At 38.5% G+C, this 19,960-nt stretch overlaps 1 protein-coding gene across 13 annotated transcripts in view; it reads left to right on the top strand.

The window, feature by feature from the left end:
• Nucleotides 1-19,960, top strand: part of MAPKAP1 (MAPK associated protein 1) — a 193,517-nt gene that overhangs the window by 15,724 nt on the left and 157,833 nt on the right. For all 13 annotated transcript variants that reach the window (XM_079789779.1, XM_079789782.1, XM_079789780.1 and 10 more), the window contains 3 exons: nt 6,586-6,913; nt 9,502-9,591; nt 11,968-12,116. In XM_079789779.1, coding sequence (XP_079645905.1) covers nt 6,655-6,913; nt 9,502-9,591; nt 11,968-12,116 — 498 coding nt within the window. In that variant the 5' untranslated portion in view covers nt 6,586-6,654. The remainder of the gene's footprint in view (nt 1-6,585; nt 6,914-9,501; nt 9,592-11,967; nt 12,117-19,960) is intronic.

A 19,960-nucleotide genomic window follows, 5' to 3' on the forward strand; every position in this document is an offset into this window, starting at 1 on the left:
AGACCTAACTGAGAATTTAAAGGACACCCATCCTCTGTGGTTTCAGGTCAACAAGTAGATGATCTCTGAAGTTCCTTTCGTGTGTAAAATGTTGTGACTTTTATATTTGAGCAATCATTGCATGCACTGTTTATATCTTGCTCTTCAACAATTCTCTGTTGCATTAGTGGAGGAGATGCTAAGTAAGGGTCTAGTTTACTGCATAATACATTTGCTGTCTTACATCTTTCATAAAGACCCATGGAGCCCTAACTGGTTTGGCTCAGTTGACAGAGAGTCGGCCTGAGGACTGAAAGGTCCCAGATTCTATTCCAGTCAAGGGCATGTTCCTTGGTTGCAGGCACATCCCCAGTAGGAGGTGTGCAGGAGGCAGCTGATCGATATTTCTCTCTCATCGATGTTTCTAACTCTCTATCCCACTCCCTCTCCCTTCCTCTCTGTAAAAAAAAAAAAAAATAAAATAAAAAATCAATAAAATAAATAAATAAAAGAGACCCATGGAAGAAATTTCTCTCAGGCCCCAGAACTCAAAGAGCTCAATGTCAGGATATTTAAAAATCATGCTTATTATAACTATTATAATTCTTTGTTCTTCTGTTTAGAGAGGCTGCATAGTAGTTAAGATCCCAAGCTCTTCGATTTGATTCTTGTACTTCTTAGCTGTCTGAAAACTTTTCAGCATTTTCATCTGTAAAATTTGCTTCAGATATTCTGCAGTCTGCCTGTAGGAAATGTACAAGATCTGTGCCATGCACTGGCTTATGGATTCATTCTGAGTGACTTCCCCTTTGCCGCTTTTCTCATCTACTTTTTTACTATGTTGTACCTTATGTGTTTTTTTATAAGCTATTAGAAGTAAAGTTTGGAGGGTGTATGTGTGTAAAGTTATTATTAAAAATATATTTGTGGCCGAAACCGGTTTGGCTCAGTGGATAGAGCGTCGGTCTGCGGACTGAAGGGTCCCAGGTTCGATTCCGGTCAAGGGCATGTACATTGGTTGCGGGCACGTCCCCAGTGGGGGATGTGCAGGAGGCAGCTGGTCGATGTTTCTCTCTCATCGATGTTTCTAGCTTTCTATCCCTCTCCCTTCCTCTCTGTAAAAAATCAATAAAATATATTTTAAAAAAATATATATATATATTTGTGTTGTCCTGGCCAGTGTGGCTCATTTGGTTGGAGCATCATCCCCTTACACTGAAAGGTTTTGGGTTTGATCCTTGGTCAGGGCATGTATGGGAAGGCAACCAATTGATGTTTCCCTCCCTCCCTCCCTCTCTCTCTCTCCCTCCCTCCCTCCCTCCCTCCCTCCCTCCCTCCCTCCCTCCCTCCCTCCCTTTCTCTCCCTTCCCCTATGTGTAGGGCAGTGGTCGGCAAACTGTGGCTTGCAGTTTGCCGCTCTATTGTCTAATGAGTTTGCCGACCACTGGGGCTTAATCACAAAGAACAACAACAGCCTGTAATTATTGGAATCGAAAGTCTATAGGGCATGTGCCAAGTTACCACAGGAAAGTTACATGATCATTAATGAACACAAATGGTTATGTAAAGTGGCAATTGCATCCACATTGTACCTAGAACCACACTAAGCACATAGTTGGAACTTAATAAGTATTTGTTGAATGAATGAATGAAGTATAAAAGGAGACCCACCCAGTACATTAAAAATGGTCATATTATTATGGGACATCTCTTAACATCCTCCTACTCTCCATGATGTCTCCATTGCTTCCAGTTTTGGTAAAACTATGTTTTGAGGACCCTGAAGTTAAAAAGTGGGAGAACCTTTGAAAGGTAGGACATCTTAGGGGAACAGACTTCCTGGTGCCTGAAATTTTTGTTTATCCGTTGGCCTAAAGGTATAAAAAAAGGACCAATTATCTCACAGGCAAGGATTGGTGGCATCCAGGAACGTCATTCAGGGCCCGAAGAAATAGCATTTGTAAAAGTGTAGAGCAGCATTTCTAAACGATGTTCTCTGAAACTTGTTATACATTGATTTATTATAGTTTTCATAGGGGGAAAAATGTTTAGGATCAGATAAGTTTGGGATTTGGAATATGTTGTGTTACTAGATTCCCCACTCTTGGAGCTTCACAATATACATTAGTAGTTTAAAAGCTTTGAAAAGTGCTATAAACAGCAAGAAGAAAACATTTAATTTTGTTTAATCTGGCACTTCATAGATCTTTTTTTAAAATTTAAATTTAAAAATGAGGTAAAATATATATAACATAATATTTACCATTTTAACTATTTTCAAGTGTACAGTTCAAGGCCATTAAGTATATTCACATTGTTGTGCAAACACCACCTCTATCTTACAGAACTTTTCCATCTAAATTACCCATTAAAAAGTCCCATTTTTCTGAACCCCAGCCAACATTAATTTTAAACATCTTTAATCTTTTTACAACTGATGAGAGAAAAGAACTTGTTTTAACCTGTGTTCAGAATATCTTTGTGTTAGAAATCAAATCTACCTTCAAATGATAATTTGCTGCTCTTTAAGTGATTTAAAACATATTATTTGGTTTTAAAAAGTAGTGTTGGAATAAGTTGATAGTGTCCCAAGGTGACAATTTTGAAGAGCACATTGAAGAGTTCTTGTATTTGTATTAATAGAAAAAAGGCAATCCTTTCTTTATAATCTCTCTTACACATGACATGTTCATATATGTCTAATCTCTACAACAGAAGTGTATAGTCCTTGGAAGTCAGGCAGCAACACTTTCTGAATTCCTGAAATGTATAAGATCCTTTGTTGCCAGAAGGGATGTGGTGTTATAGCCCCTGTCTTGGAGACTTACAGTCTGAATCCTCAAGTACTTGTCATAGGAGGTGGAAAGCACATTTCCCAGGCATCCTGTAGGGAGTTGCCTCTCAGAACCAGTATGCCCTGGCCAGTGTGGCCCAGTTGGTTGGGCGTCATCCTATGCACCGAAAGGTTGCCTGTTCGATTCCCAGGCAGGGCATGTGCCTGGGTTGCAGGCTCGATCCCTGGTGGGCAGCATGCAGGAGGCAGCCAGTCAATGCTTCTCTTTCACGCCCTTCCTCTCTCTTTAAAAAAAAAATCCATAAAAAATTTTTAAAAAGAACTGGTATTGAATGCATTATTTGTTGAGTGAGTCATACAGATTCCTCATTGTATGAAGTCATAATGTATTAATAGAGAAGATATCTTTTCATGTTGGGATGTTTTAAGGGCTTAGTTCTGTAAGGATAAAATTAGGGAGTTGGTGTGTGCCATCACAAGTGTTTGCCCATAACTCTTTTCTTCATAAGAAGTGATGGAGCAAGTCCATTTTCCTTGAAAAGAAGGAGGGTACTTCAGTATACTACTTTTGTTGCTTTGCCCTTTGCTATTTGACTCTTCAGTGCCAGAACATCCATTAAACGTGTGGTTCCTTGCTGAAGCCCTTGTTTTTGCAGGGGAGAACTATTCAATATCAGGTTGAAAGCACCTGCCCCTCTTTTGCTGGCAACTAGTTGCCTTCCCTTTATGGGGTAGACGCTTATCGTGATTGCAGTGAGGGTATTTGCAGCTCTGGTGATCTTTGATCCTATGATTCTGTTACAAAACAGAAATTCTCGTTTATAAGTAATTCTGTGGTTGTATACATTATTTTGTGGCTATATAAGAAGTTTTTATTTATTTACTTTTAAAATATATTTTCATTGATTTCAGAGAGGAAGGGATAGGGTGAGAGAGATAGTAATCATTGATTGGCTGCCTCCTGCAACCCAGGCATGTGCCCCTATTGGGAATTGAACCGTGACCTACTGGTTCATAGGCCAATGTCAACCAACTGAGCCACACTGGCCAGGCAGAAGTTTTTATTTTTATAAGTGAAATTTAAATGTTCCCTGTTAATTCTGTAATGTTTTATGTTTTGTTTGTTTTTTTGTTAATCCTCACCCGAGGATTTTTTCCATTGAGTAGAAGGGAGTGAGGAGAGGGAGAGGGAGAGGGAGAGAGAGTCATTGATTGGTTGCTTCCTGCATGTGCCCTGATTGGTATCTGGGATCAAACCTGCTACCCTTCAGTGCGCAAGTAGGCGCTGTAACCACTGAGCACAACGGCCAGGGCAAATTCTGTAATATTTTTTTTTTTTTTAAATATATTTTATTGATTTTTTACAGAGAGGAAGAGAGAGGGATAGAGAGTTAGAAACATCGATGAGAGAGAAACATCGATCAGATGCCTCCTGCACACCTCCCACTGGGGATGTGCCCGCAACCAAGGTACATGCCCCTGACCGGAATCGAACCTGGGACCCTTGAGTCCGCAGGCCGACGCTCTATCCACTGAGCCAAACCGGTTTCGGCTGTAATATTTTTTTGATTAATCCATTTAAAATGGTGAGCTGACATTAACATTTCTAAGACTGAATGCCTCAGAAACTTGACACTTAGAAGAATCACATTGTATTCAGAGACATACTAGGTGTGTGTTAGGGTATAAACTTTTCATTCATGGATCCCTTACTTAACTTTGCATTTCCCATTAGCCCCTGTGTAAAATAAGTACTCCGTGAGTATATATATTTATTTTTAAATATATTTCTTTATTGATTTCAGAGAGAAAGGGAGAAGGAGAGATAGAAACATCAATGATGATAGAGAATCATTGATCGGCTGCCTCCTGCACGCCCCCTACTGGAGATCGAGCCCACAACCCAAGCATGTGCACTTGGCCGGAATCAAACCTGGGACCCTTTAATCCGTAGGCTGAGCCAAGCCGGCTAGGACCTCAGTGAATATATTTAGAAAAAAACTGAGATAATGTAATTCACTTGGTTAGAGATGCTCCTCAGTTAAACTTTTTCTTAATTTCAGTATCTTTATTTTAAGAACCACCAGGTGATGCCAATAGAATATATTACCAGACAGAAAGTTTTAAAACCTGTTAGCTATAATGATTTATTAACTAGATTTCCCCCATGTTTCATTTCTAGAAGAAACAAATGACAAGAAAATCTGGTGTTATATAGGTCTTTCTAAAAATAAATTCTAGGACTGTTGAAGGAACAAATTCAATCCAGCTCTCACATTGTTGTACTTCCTAATGATTTTAGAGGAGCAGGGAGGTGACTCAGATGACCTGCAGAGTCCTCTGTCACAAAGGAAGCACACACTTGATTTACCTGCTGTGACTTGACTAGAGAAGGGCAAATGTTGATGTATTTTTGGCTTACTTGAAACAAAAATTGAAAGCTGAAATTATAGCAGCTAATATTTAGTTATTGCCAGGTACTCTTTTGAGCACTTTATCTACATTATCTTCTGTATGAGATTCCCATTTTATAAATAAAGAAAGAAAACAGGCTGGAAGAGGTTAACATTATTTTGACCAACATCACATAGCTAGCAAGTGATAGGGCCAGGTTTTGAACCCAGTTTTGCCGATAGGGCCTTAGGTTCTTAACCACTGTTCTGTAATATTTTCTTTGTCGCGTATTCCCATACAACTGAGGAGGTACCATCTTGTTCCCAAAATAAACAGCATTGCAGTTTTAATAGGGTTCAGGAAGCAGTTCTTATAATTAGGTTTCTAAAATAAGAAATTAATCTAGTAAGAGACAAGTTTGATTAATAAGTTTTATTTTAAAAAGCACAATACTATTTTAAGTCAGAAGAAAGGAACATGTATTTATTGAACAAAATTACTTTGGTAGTACATTTTTGTAAATTTCCTAGTAACTCAGAAAGCGTTGTCTGTGCCCTATTAGATACTTCACAACCATATGATGGGGGAATGTAAACTGAAGAAATGCAGTTTAATACTTCAGCATATCGTTTGAGGAAAATACAACTTGTTCTTCTATCACTTTATAAAGTGACTAGAGGCCCAGTGCATGATTAAATCATGCACGTGTAGGGTCCTCTAGGCCTAACCTGCCATCCAGGCCATATCCACTGCCCCGCAAAGCCTAGCACACTCCGCGGACACTGCTGGCAGCCTGCTCCCCGCTTTTGATGGCAGGGGGTCCGCTGGTGCCGGAGCGGACACCCAGCTCCCCGCTTTTGATGGTCGGTGGTGGGATGTGGGCTTGCTGCCCCAGAGGCCCCTTCTGTGCCGCAGCACAGCCATGGCGCAGACGCTGAGCTCGCGCCACCGCTCGCGATGCAAGCTCAGCGTCCCGCCGGCCCAATCGGCCACCCCGGCCACCCTGAGTCCCGCCCCCCCGCGCCTCCTGGCCAATTGTGGGCATAGCGAAGGTACAGTCAGTTTGCATATTACTCTATTATTAGGTAGGATGAGAAGACTGCATGGAATAAAGGGAGAAAGAAAGGAAAGTGTATTGTTTTAACGGTAGTTATATACCTTGAGTGGACTAAGGAGTTACTATTATTTGTTTTGCAAGAGAGCAAGCTATCCTCTCTTGATACCAAGGAGACCTCATTGACTGGAGCCTTAGCCCTTAATGCCTATAAGGATTTCCTTTCAGTTTAGACTTAATCCTTTTAAGCTCCTAGGTACAGGAATAAATGTTGATTTTCAAGGTAGCATTTTACCACATTGTATTTGTTTGAAAAATTATTCTGCCTTATTCTTAAATATTGCTATGTACCTTGTGTTTCCAGGTAGGTGAGCCTGTGAAACAATATGAAGAGGAGAAAATAGCCTTTTAAGGAAACTGGCCCACAGAAAGGATGGCCTTCTTGGACAATCCAACTATCATTCTAGCTCATATTCGACAGTCACATGTGACCAGTGATGACACAGGAATGTGTGAGATGGTTCTCATTGATCATGATGTTGACCTAGAGAAGATTCATCCTCCTTCAATGACTGGAGACAGTGGGTCAGACATTCAGGGAAGCAATGGTGAGACTCAGGGCTATGTATATGCCCAGTCAGTCGATATTACCTCAAGTTGGGACTTTGGTATTAGAAGACGCTCAAATACAGGTAAACATTGCCTTTTAGTCATGTCTTCTGAGCTTTACATCACTAAACAATCTTATAGAATAATGCATAATGTTGGACTAGATTTAATGGCAAAGTCTTAGTGTGTAAACAGGAGTATGCATGTCTTAACACCAAGAATGGGTCAAAGCAGTATGTCCATCTCCACTGCTGAATGGAGAGAGCCTCTGGAATGATGCTATTAGAAGGAAGTAGAAGAGGTATAGTGAAAAAGTTGGCTATTAGAGGCATGTTGGGTGTTCTATTTTCTAAAGTCTATAGGAAGGGACTTGTTTAAGAATCTTCAACAAAGCAACATCAGTCCTAGTAGGTAGACTGCTGGGAGGCAGATTTCAGGTTGACATAATACAGAACCTTTTTTATTTTTAATACATTTTTATTGATTTCAGAGAGGAAGGAAAGGAAGAGAGATAGAAACATCAGTGATAAGAGTGAAACATTGATTGGCTGCCTCCTGCACGCCCCCTACTGGGGATCAAGCACGCAACCTAGGCATGTGCCTCTACTGGAAATTGAACCCTGACCTCCTGGTTCATAGGTGGATGCTCCACTGCTAAGTCACACCATCCAGGCAATACAAAACCTTTTAGATAGGCAGCTGACCAGCCACGGAGGGCTGCTGCCTGAGACAGTTCTTGCCCTTGGAGGAATTGTAGGGGTTGGAGATTAGAAGGAGATAGCTGAATGTTTACTGGGGCTGCTTTTTTAATAGGAATTCCTACATGGGTGTGAGATTAGAAAAGGTGCTCCTGTTTTTGATACATTACCTTTTTTTCTTAAGTTGATCTCTGCACTTTGATCTTTGTGGCTTGAAAGTACTTAACTTTGATATATATATTTAGTCATTAGTTTTTAAAAGTTTATCATTGCCCATTTTCCAGCTTTATTTTTTTGGAAGCATTTCACGAGAAATGTGATGAACCAAGGCCTTTACTGCGACAGATAAATTATTTAGAATATATAATTGTTCTATATCAGGTTATTCTAGGAGATCTTTTTTTTTCGGGGGGGGGGGCAATAAATCAGAAAATATAATCTAATCAGTAACAGTAACCTGCTGTTGCTCCCAAGAAAAGTAGTGGTAGGAGATGTGGTAGAACATTGAAAATACTTGAAGAAAACTGCAGGTAGAGCAGGTTACAATTTACAGAGAAAGACATGTTAAAATTTTGGTTCACAATTCAGTGTTCTGTGACATCCACAAAGAATAATTTGTTCTCATGATGAAAATAATTAATAGCATTTTCTAGTATCTAAAGGAACTTTTATCAAAATAGGATTTGAGTGAAGGTTTGACTATAATTTAGAACCATTGATTCTTCGTTCTCTAGTTGAAACTGACTTCCTTGTAGGTTATTGAGATGATATCTTATATGACAGGTTGAATGGATTTCAGTAGGAGAACGCTGCTCAATCGAGAGCTTCATGATTATATTACTTCAGCTGTACCCTTCACATTTATTAATTGCAATTGAATGGAGTGGGATTTGGTTAGATACAGTGGCATTGTCAGAATGCTTTTGCCAGTATAGTTTACATTTCTGGCAAGATTAGTTTGTGTTTCTCTACCACAGTGCTAAGGCAGGAGTGTATGATTTCCTACCTTTGAGAAATTTACTTATTTTATTTATTTTTTGTTAGCATCGTGCCACAATAGGAAGTGCAATAGGAAACTAATTTAAAGAGATTGCATTAATTGTGACTTTCTTTTCCATTGTGGTCCATATGGATGTTGTTAATGTATGTTGGACAATATTTATTTAAAAGATTGGTTCAGCTGATTTTGCCTATGGTAATCAGCCTGTGGTAATATAATCACAAATGCATAATTTTAGGTGATGATTTGTTATTGTTGTTGAATTTCTTAAGATAGCACTTATATAATTAAGATTGTGGGGTGTCCTGTGACCAAGGAATTTACTTTTTAATCCTTTCAGCATATCTTAAAATTTTGTATAAGAAAAATTGTTCTTTTTAAGATTTGACTAATGTTACAAAGATACAAATCATTTATTTTACTACCTATAAACTATTTCAGCCCACTGAAGAAAAGCTATGCTAATTTATATAGCTTTGACATTTTATAATTTTCATGATTTTTAGATAAAGGATTTTATATTTAAAACTTTAATAGTCTAGTCTGAGTTCATTTATCTTTAATTTTTGAAACGGGTAGAGTAATTCATAACAGTAATTTTATTCCTGTAATGTAATATTCACTTCAGTTCATTTGTGCATTAAAATTCCTTTAAGACCGTTATTAATGATTTATATAATGAAATGTCATATTAATCACAGAAGTTTTCACATTTTATTATTCTCTTCCATGTTAATACTATCTTTATGATCTCTATTAATGTTTTATATCCTCTAATTTCAATTATAAATCAAGAATATTTTCATGTTTTTGTTGGTATTTGCTTTTCAGGGGTGCCACCTTTAAAATTTTATGACTTTTTTCCTACATATACAATATAAAACATCTTTATTCATATAAAGGTAGTTAATTATGTCTTTGTTTATAGTAAACTTTCATTGACAAACTTATAGTTATAATATTTCTTTTCAAGCTCAAAGATTAGAACGACTTCGAAAAGAGAGACAAAACCAAATCAAATGCAAGAATATTCAGTGGAAAGAAAGAAATTCTAAGCAATCAGGTAAATGGAATCATTTTCATTGTTAAAGTGAGATTTATATATTTAGTGTATATTATTATACAAGTGTTTTTATTTTTTTTTAATTTTATTGATTTTTTACAGAGAGGAAGGGAGAGGGATAGAGAGTTAGAAACATAGATGAGAGAGAAACATCGGTCAGCTGTCTCCTGCATACTCCCTACTGGGTATGTGCCCGCAACCAAGGTACATGCCCTTGACTGGAATCAAACCCGGGACCCTTGAGTCCGCAGGCCGATGCTCTATCCACTGAGCCAAACTGGTTAGGACTTAATTCATCCTTTTCAATCCTCTGGGTGGATACCTCTTGTGTTTTGAGATTTGAACTCTTCATTTGGGTGCCACTCTTCGGTCTGGGTCACAGGGATTGCACAGTGTGTACAAAATGTGCGAGGCAGGCACATTTTGTACACACTGTCATGCTAGTACCTTGTTCTTAGAACCAAGGAGTACCTTTGATTTGGATGGACCTCTGGGCTGTAGATTTCTCCTGGCAGTTCTAACCTAGACTTTACCTTGCCTTATTATGGCCTCAGTAACAATCTCTGTTGCATATATGCGAATTCTTCGCTTTAACTTAAAAACCACTATGTTACTGGTATTATTAGCATATGCAGTATATGTTCATATGATAATGTATTATTAAGAAGCTGGCCACATTACGTATTTTCAAAGCTTTAGTCTCAATAAGAGAACACATTAAAAAAATTCCAAATAAAGTGCTATTAAAATATTTTCTAATGTTTATATCATGTTTCCTAGACTTTTTTTCTCCTTTCAAAGAAATGCCTGCAGTCTGCCTTCTATACCTTCCCAGCAACTCCCAGTACCACTCTGCATTTAATAGATGTCCAATAAATTTTTGTTGACTGACTCCATTGCTATAGTATACTGTTATAAAACTAACAATCTAAATGATTACTAATTATCACCAATACCTATCTAGTGCTGTTCTAAGCAGTTCTTCTGCATTACCTCCAATGCACTGATCTTATAAGGTGTAGGTATCATTGATTAGATGAGACAGATGAGATGGAGGCTCAGAGAGATTAAATTTGCTAAAGTTACAAGGCTAGGAAGTGGTAGTGCCGAACAGAGCCATGTTTTGTATCTAGCACTGTCTGCCTCTAAAGGCCAATCTCTCTCTGCTAAACCACACTATGTAAAGTGGTCCTTGCTTTCTCCTGTGATTGTAAACCTGAGTGTGCTCAATGAGTCTGATTTTCATAATGGTTGCTTCTAAATGATGATCCTGTAGAACCAGAAATCCCTTTTTTGCATCTCATTTCCATGATTTCCTGTACATTTTTTTATATATATTAAAAATCTCTTGCCTTGGCCAATTTGGCTCAGAGGATAGAGTGTCAGCCTACAAGCTAGCTGAAGGGTCGCAGGTTCGATTCCAATCAAGGGCACGTGCCTCAGTTGCAGGAAAGGACTCTTTGGGAAGGTGATGGTTGAGCAGAGAAGGAGTGAACCACACAGATATTGGGAGATGAGTGTTCTAAGACAAGCGAACAGCAAATGAAAAGTTTCTGTGTGCCTGATGTATACAAGGAATAGCAAGGAAAGGATGCTTATTGGTTGGAGTAGAGTAAGTAAGGGGAAGAGTGGAATCAGAGGAGTAAGTAGTAGGGAACTTGATCATGGAAGATCTTGTAAGAAATGTAATTTTTACTCTCAGCGAAGTGATTTGATCTAGTAGTGATGTAATATGTTACCTACTTTTTTATTTTTAGCTTAAATTTCCTTTAATACAACTTTTTATTATAGAAAATTTAAAACATATACAAAAATAGAGAGAATGGCATAATGAACTCCCCATACTATTATTATAATACTCTCTCCTTTTCCTCATCACTTTGTCTTCCAGATTTTTGTGCTAGGTGACATTGGAGAGTGTGAGAGGATTAATTAAGATGTGAACCTTGACTTTGAGGAACTATAATTCCAAAATCACAGAATATTAGAGTCAGGAGAGATCTTCAAAATTATCTAGTTAGACAAGCCCAGAAAGATCTAGTGAATTTTCCAGATTACACACCTGGTAGTGGCAAAGCCAGGCGAAAGCTTAGGTCCTCTAGCTATGAATGTGTTTCTTACAGAATGGCTGCTTTGTTGGTTTGTCTGACTCACCCCAACCCCAACCCGGTCCTTAAACCCTAGTTGAATTAACAATCCTGACCTGTGTGTTTCTTATTGAAGTGTATATGAAGCTTTTTTTTCGCACATTAGACCTGAATATGTCCCTGGATCCTCCTTCCTTAAGGTTCCAAAGAAGACTTTTTAGGGAAGGTGGACTGGCTGTCTTTCTATGTGTAATCACAAAGATGTTTCTATCTTCCTCTTGTATCACAGCCCAAGAATTAAAGTCACTGTTTGAAAAAAAGTCCCTCAAAGAGAAACCTCCAAGTTCTGGAAAGCAGTCAATATTATCTGTACGCCTAGAGCAGTGCCCTCTGCAGCTGAATAACCCCTTTAATGAGTATTCCAAATTTGATGGCAAGGTAAGTAAAAATAAACTTTGTGTCTTTAAGTCCGTGATTTTCTTTCTTTTTTTTTTAATGTATATTTTTATTTATTTCAGAGGGGAAGGAAGAGGGAGATAGAAACATCAGTGATGCAAGAGAATCATAGATTGGCTGCCTCCTGCACGCCCCCCAACTGGGGATCAAGCCCGCAACCTGGGCATGCGCCCTTGACCAGAATCGAACCTGGGACCCTTAAGTCCGCAGGCCAGGGCAAGTCTGAGATTTTCAACCAGTGTGTTGCAAGAATTTTTGAAACATGCAATACCTGTCAGGGGCACTGGCCTCTTTTCTCTTAGGTTGTCAAAAAGACAACAGCCAACACAACAATAGCCATATGGTGTGAATGCCCTATCTTGAACCATAAATTTATAGGTTATATAATAGAGTTGCATCTTGTTTGGTCACTGCATAATAAAGTTGGTCTGATTGGTTAATTCTTGGTACCAGAAATTCTTATATACAAGTATAGACACCTGATAATTTTTTTTAAATGTTTTTATTTATTTCAGAGGAAGAGAAAGGGAGAGAGAGATAGAAATATCAATGATGAGAGAGAATCATCAATCGGCTGCCTCCTACATGCCCCACACTGAGGATCAAGCCCGCAACCTGGGCATGTTCCCTGACCAGATATCAAACTGGGACCTCCTGGTTCATGTGTCGACACTCAACCACTGGCTGGGCATAGGCACCTAGTTTTTAAAAAGTCACTTTGGAGCAAAAAGGGTAGGCAGTTATCATTATTATATATATTTTTGTAAGTCAATCAAAATTATATCTATTTTTTTGAAGATTGGCAAAAAATATATTTTTAGTGTGCCGCAGAATTTTAGTAATTACTTTATGTGTGCCATGAGCTGGGAAAGGTTGAAAATCACTGCTCTAAGTAAAAACCTCAATCAAGTGGAATTATTGGTATTATTATATTATTATTAGATTTGGGTTTAAAAAATGACTCAGATAATTATAGAATGTCACTCATATTTTTTGAGAATGTAAAAAGGTCTGAACTGGGTTTACTGTAGTAATATGTTTAGAAGGATTAAAACAAAACCAGTCCTGAGATATGTATCTGTGTTTTGTTGTTTTCTTTTTTTTTTTATCTCCTAAGTGTACTTGAGGGTTTGGGTTAGTTGGGTTGTGATTAATCAAGGTCTAGTTGTGTCGGGAAAGCCTGGAAAGTGGTTCCGGGAGGCAGCATTGTCTTGTCTGATTCTGTATTATAGCTACAGGAATTATTAAGCTTAGAGCTTCATTTCAGAATTCCAGGCCATTGCTTTGCTTGTCAGTATTTCATTGTAGGGAATCTTTTTTGACACTTGCTGTGCAGGAGACTTTTCTTATAATAATTCACAATTGTAACATTAGTTTATTATTTTCCTTTTAGCAAAATGGCCACTGTTTTAGGTGGAGTAGTACAGTTCCATGTGCTCCCCCAAACCCCTGCTCCATTCCCTGCCATTCTGTGTTTCTGTGCTGAGCTGGAGCTGGGCCTCTTTCAGAAGAAGTAGCAGTTGATTTTTATATTTATTGCCATTATGTTTGCTGTCTGGCAGTGGCATAGGGGTGCTGAGTGATAGCTTGTTGCCTGGAGGGGTTGTGTACAATTTGTCTTATTTCAACACCATTGCAATTAATAAACATACAGCTCTTTGCTTATGTTTGTATTTTTCATATTCAAGTTCTGGTTATGTGCTGCTTCTGTCAGTTGTCATCTTTGAGCAAGATGTTTTCTCTTCAAAACACTTTTACCTGCCCAGCCAGCATGGTTCAGTAGTTGAGCATCGACCTCTGAACCAGGAGGTCACGGTTTGATTCCCAGTCAGGGCACATACCCGGATTGTAGGCTCGATACCCAGTGTGGAGCATGCAGGAGGCAGCCAATCAATGAATCTCTCTCATCGTTGATGTTTCTCTCTCTCTCTCTCCCTCTCCCTCTCCCTCTCCCTCTCCCCCTCCCCCTCCCCCTCTCCCTCTCCCTCTCCCTCCCTCCCTCCCTCCCTCCCTCCCTCCCTCCCTCCCTCTCCCTTCCTCTTTGAAATCAATAAAAATATATATTCAAAAAACCCAAAACACTTTTACTTCATACAATGCAGCTTGTTTCCATAGGCTTAAGTGAGCATATATGGCCATCAGCATATGAGGGTATTGATGTTGGTGGGAAGGAGAACAAGAACTGGAAACAAAATGCATAGGTAACATGAAGATAATAATATGCTCATAAAAGTACTTGTAGTCAATTAGAGATTGTATTGACTAATGTAAAGCTTCCCTTTAAGCCTGCCTTCCTGCCTTCTCCTTTTTCTTCTTGTGGAACGCAACAAAGGGAAGGAAGGGTCCCCCTAGGGGACAAGAATGTCAGCCTCTGGAAATGGCATGTTGGGCTGTAGAGGATTTTTTTCTTAAATACTAAGTTGATTCATTTGGATATGTGAGAAGTTACCGGGTTAGGTTACATGGTTGGAATTTATTTTCTTCCATTGCCTGAAACTACCTCATTGTTTGAGAATGTGATTGCTGGAATAATTAATATGTGGTAATGCTTTGATGCCAACAAAATAGCACAGCTCTTTTAAAATATTATATTCTAGAATTGTCATCATCATCATACTATTAGATTCTTTTATATAAATATTTAGGTCTGAATTTGTCAGAAGGTTGTGATCTCTGCTTGGTATTTATCTAACTTCCGAAGTAACAGGGAGAAATTTTTTTAAAATGTAAAGAAGCCATTTCGTCAGTCACAAAGGAATTATTTTTGCTAGATGTGTGTTTACACTTAAGACTCTGGATGCTTTTGTCATATCAAGTCTCTTTGTAATCAAAGAATGTGGGGCAGTCACCATTACACATTGATTAAGAAAGATTTATATAAGTCTATCTTGTGATGAGATGCTATTTTATTATTACCCTACATATTACAATTGCTAAAATATAATTAAACCCTTGTTCTCATCTATTTTTAATATTGATGCATTTGGCAGATATGTAATGAAAGTGGCTAATATTTGAAGGATATTGTACTGTACATATTAAATTAGTCTTTCTTTATCTTTGTGAAATGCATCAATATGATATTCAATGACATCTCAATGATTAATAGAGAATTATACTTGAGTCAAGCCTTTTTGTAACCTAGAAATTAAAATGACTATTCAAATAACACCTCAAAATGATCAAATTAGCATTTTGTGATTGCATAATAATGGGATTGTAGTAGTTATAACAGCACCATGGCTGCCTCTGGAGTTAAGATCATGTCAACCCCTTGATAATAAAGCCTTTTCTGTGAGAGTCAACTTTAATAATTTCCAGATTGATTCTTCCCATAAATCATTTGATGTTCAGCACTAAATTTTTGTTGCTGTTGTAACTTAAAATTATTTTATTCTTATTCAGCTCATATTTAAGAGGTGAAATGAGTGTCCTTTTAAAATGATTCACCATCTTGTCATTGAACACCATGCTTTTTACCTCAAATGTAAGGGTTTCCCATGTATTTTTCAAAGGTTTGTTAAAGCCACTAAAATATGTAGGCTTTTTCCCCTATATTTATTCACAATGCTTTTCTTGGGAATAGTGCTTGCCTTATTTACATAATTAACTGAGTTGCTTAGGTCTCTTGGGCAAATGGTACATAATTGGGGAGAGAAGGGGACAGGGAAGAGTTTGGGGTCTAATTAAATATGCTAAAAAACTACTTAATTATGTATTTCCTCAAGAGACTAACTGCTGTGAAATCCTCCTTAAGATTAAGCTAGCATTAGGTTTAAAAAAAGGATTTTGCTTTTGATATAGCTTTACTATTACATTGTGGTTAAGCTAGCACATCTTGTTCTGACGGTTTGTGCAAACTGGATTGTTGGTGTTATTGATTCTAAGGGTAAGCATCTCTCAGCTGTTGTGCTCAATTAAAGCGAATACTTTCAAATAGTTTTTCGTTTCTGTAGCTGGTTAATTTCATTTTTTAAATTGTGGTTGATTAATTTCTTGAAGGCATACAATTGAGAGGAAAAGGCTCTATTTAGGCATGTGCTTTGCTGTAATTTTGGCAATGTTTTTTTATCAGGATTATTATTATGTTTATATTATTTCTTTGGCAAATTGGTGGTATTACCTTTAGAATCATAGATTATGAATAAGTCTGTTTACTGATCATTTGAAAAAAGTCCAAGATAGATTGAGGTTCGTTTTAGGGCTTAGTAGGATAAGGCAAAACGAGGTTCAACCATCTGTCCGAATTCTTCAGGTTTGTTGAAAACAGGACCTCTGAAGAGCTTCATTAACGAAACAGAAACTCTCTTCTAGAGGTTGAGACCATCAGAAAACTTCTTGTGCCCGTCTTGACTTCACTGTATGTGGGAAATGTTGTTGGATATGACAAGGAGTTGCTTTGAAATGCTAAGGGAGTGGTCGCTATGGATAGGCAGTAAACACTCAGCACTGATTTAAGTGCCCCTAACTATGTGGATTTCTGCCCTGTCCCTCCACTTGTTTCAAATGAAGTCATATTTGAGCCATCAAACTCTTTCCTTTCCATGCCTTATCACTTGAGAAGCTTTTGCTAGTTAGTCATCACTATTTTAGTTAAACTGAGTTTGCAAATATTATCAACTAGAGGCTCAGTGCACAGATTTGTGAATCGATGGGATCCCTTGGCCTGGCCTGCACCCTCTCGCAATCCAGGACCCCTTGGGGGATGTCGGATAGCCAGTTTCGGCCTGATCCCTGCAGGCCAGATCCAGACAGGAGAGAGCCCGATCCCCACAGTCCTGATCCAGACAGGAGGGAGCCTGATCCCTGCAGGCCTGATCCAGACAGGAGGGAACCCAATCCTGACAGGCCCGATCCAGACAGGAGGGACCCCGATCCTATGCATTGAACGTCTGTCCTCTGGTGGTCAGTGTGCATCATAGTGACCCATTGACCCGTTGTTTGGTTGCTTAGGCTTTATTATATAGATAGATATAGATAGATCATCAGAAGTTCAACTGTCCATTTCCTGTCAATACAGTTACTACCAAATAAATAGTACCGATTGCCAGTTGTTTCATCTTGGTTTGGTTTTCTTCACCTCTCCAAACTTCAGTTTCTTTACCTATGAAAAATAGAGTTCCTTCCTCACAAGCTGATGAGATCATCAAATTGGATAATCCTATAGGATAAAGCCCCTAGCTAGCACATTGAGAAGCAGTATAATTTAACTTACAAGCAGACCTATTTTGTGGTAAGAGTTGCGTTTGAATCCTGACTCCTCCACTTAGGATGTTATCTCAGGCCACGTACTTCACTTCTGGAAGCTCCAGTCCTCTTATGTGGAATGAGATGATGACAGTGTATCTTCCTCATGAAGATTAATTGAGATAAGACCTGTTTAGCAAGAACTGTAGCCCCGGGAAGCACTTCTGCCTCTTTCTCTGGAAAGGGTGGGGACAGTGATGCTGTGTCTCCTATTAGATTGTTGACAGGATGGAGTCAGAGAAAATGAGCTCTTAAAACCAGGAGTTCAGAGTAGCGTCATGAAACGAGGTGTGTAGCAGACTGGAGGAAGGTGGTTTATCTGTTGGAAGCCCAGGGAGTCTAGTGGGGTTTGGCCTTTAACTTTAAATGGAAGATAAAGACAAATAATTACTTCCTTTGTGTATTTTTATTTTTGGCAATGGCTATGTTTTTAAACATCAAGTAAGAAGGTAGTTCCATAGTAGTAATTGTTTGGCAGTTTACTAAAATGTTAAATATCTTTCTTATTTGACTTAGTTAAATTCTACTCTACATGTAGGGCGAATGTTTGCCTTGGCAAGTGCTTAAAAAGGCAGAACCACTTCTGGTTCATATAGACAACTGTGACATGGATGATGCTAACTTGTTAGAAAGTAACCATTTCTCTGTTAGAAACTGTTTTAACAGGGAAGCTGCAGAGAGCATGGGGGAAGGGATAATTCATGAGTGCTAATTGCTTGGCTGTTAATTTTCATAAGTGTTGATAGAAGCAGTTCCTTAAATTAAACTTTGTTTAAAATGTATCAGGGGAAATATTCCACAATGTCGAGCCTGAAGTGAAAATTAATATGAATGCTGTGGCAATTAACACATACTGGTTAATAGCTTTTAGCAGCATTTTGGGATGATAGTCCTTAAATACATTTTTGCATGCTGCTCTTGTTTCAGCATTGTTCCATTCTATGTCTGGATAATTATGAACAAATGTTTTCTACAATTATTGGCATTAAATAGTTCTCTTCAAAGAAAGTCACTTAAAACTTTGCAGAAAAACATGAAGCCACTGAGAAATACTGCAAACAGAAAAGGTCAGCAAATTGAAATCGTGTTAAAAAAATTGCCTTTTGAGGAAAAATCTGAACTTGGAATATTTGCTGTTATCATGGGAATGGGTCCCTCTGATATGTTAAGCTACTTTAGCTTCATGATTTCTTACTAAAAATTATAACCTGGACTTTTCGTGCTGGTTATATTTCTAGACTGCAGTTTTTGCTTATTGCTGCCTGAGTGGAGGTGTGGCCTTGAGCCTAAGGGCTTTCTGGACTTAGAGCTTTCTTCTTTCCTCTGCACCCTGCTAGTTGGCCAGTGCCCACCCTCCCCCAGGTGGCTGAGAAGTTGGCTGCATAATAATCTCATTCCCCGACCCCCTTCCTTTTCATAAGAGTGTTCCTTGGTGCCCATTAAGAGACAACTCGTGTGTGTGTGTGTGTGTGTGTGTGTGTGTGTGTGTGTGTGTAAGTGTGAGAGAGAGAGGAGAGAGAGGAGAGAGAGAGAGAGAGAGAGAGAGAGAGAGAGAGAGAGAGAGAGAAGAAGATATCAGAACCCAGAGAACCCTTCGGTGCACTGGGTGACATTCAACCAACTGAGCCACTCTAGCCTGGTAAGAGAATTTTAAATGAGGCAGATGCCAGATGTCATTTACGAAAATATATTGATTGTAATTCTTGGAGGTTAGAGGACCAAGAGGTAAAACATGGGCATCTTTTTCTTATAACGAGATTACTTTGTAGTACCACTCTCTTCCTTGCTAATTAATTACCTGATTAGTGTTTAAATCTGGTTGAAATGAATTTAAAGCACTGAGGTCCTAGGGAGAACCTAGGACACAATCCTTACAGGTGTGGTGGGGACTGGAGATGGTGGGATTGAGAGTTGATCTCCTACATATATGTTGGCACCTTCCTCTTTTAATCGGTCATAACAAAACTGTGATGTAGGGAGTATTATCTCCATTTTATGGATACGAAAGTGAGGCTCACAAAGAGAAAGTGACTTGCTCAAGAATTTACAGCTATTGTTATGGAGAAAACAAAACACTTAATAATTGAAATTTTCAGAATTTAAAAACAAAAGAATTTTCTCTTTACCAGTGAACTTGAGCTCTGATAGAATGGTTTAGATCACATCAATTATATCTTTTGGGTGAGTTTGCTTCTTGTAAGCCTCAATTTTCTTACATGTAAAAAAGAAATAAGAGATTGGGCCTGTGCTGGGGGTTGGTGTGTGGGGATGCTTTACACATCGAATATATTGTATGTACCACAAATGATTTTTTTTCTTTCCACTGACCTTCCTGGTATACAGAGTGGATTCATTGGTCTGTCCATCCATCCATCCACCCATCCACCCACTTATCCATCCATCCACCCATCCAACAAATTATTTACTAAGCTTCCACAGTGTACAGGTTCATTTCAAATGTTTATTACTTACTGGCTCTATATTAAGCATTAATAAATAAAACAGGACTAACTGCCCTGGAGGAATTTGAAGATAAGAGTGGCCAAATAGCCAACAAGTGGAGGAACTATACTTGATGG

Source organism: Cnephaeus nilssonii, assembly GCF_951640355.1.
Source record: "Cnephaeus nilssonii genome assembly, chromosome: 14".
In the NCBI taxonomy this organism is placed as follows: Eukaryota; Metazoa; Chordata; class Mammalia; order Chiroptera; family Vespertilionidae; genus Cnephaeus; species Cnephaeus nilssonii.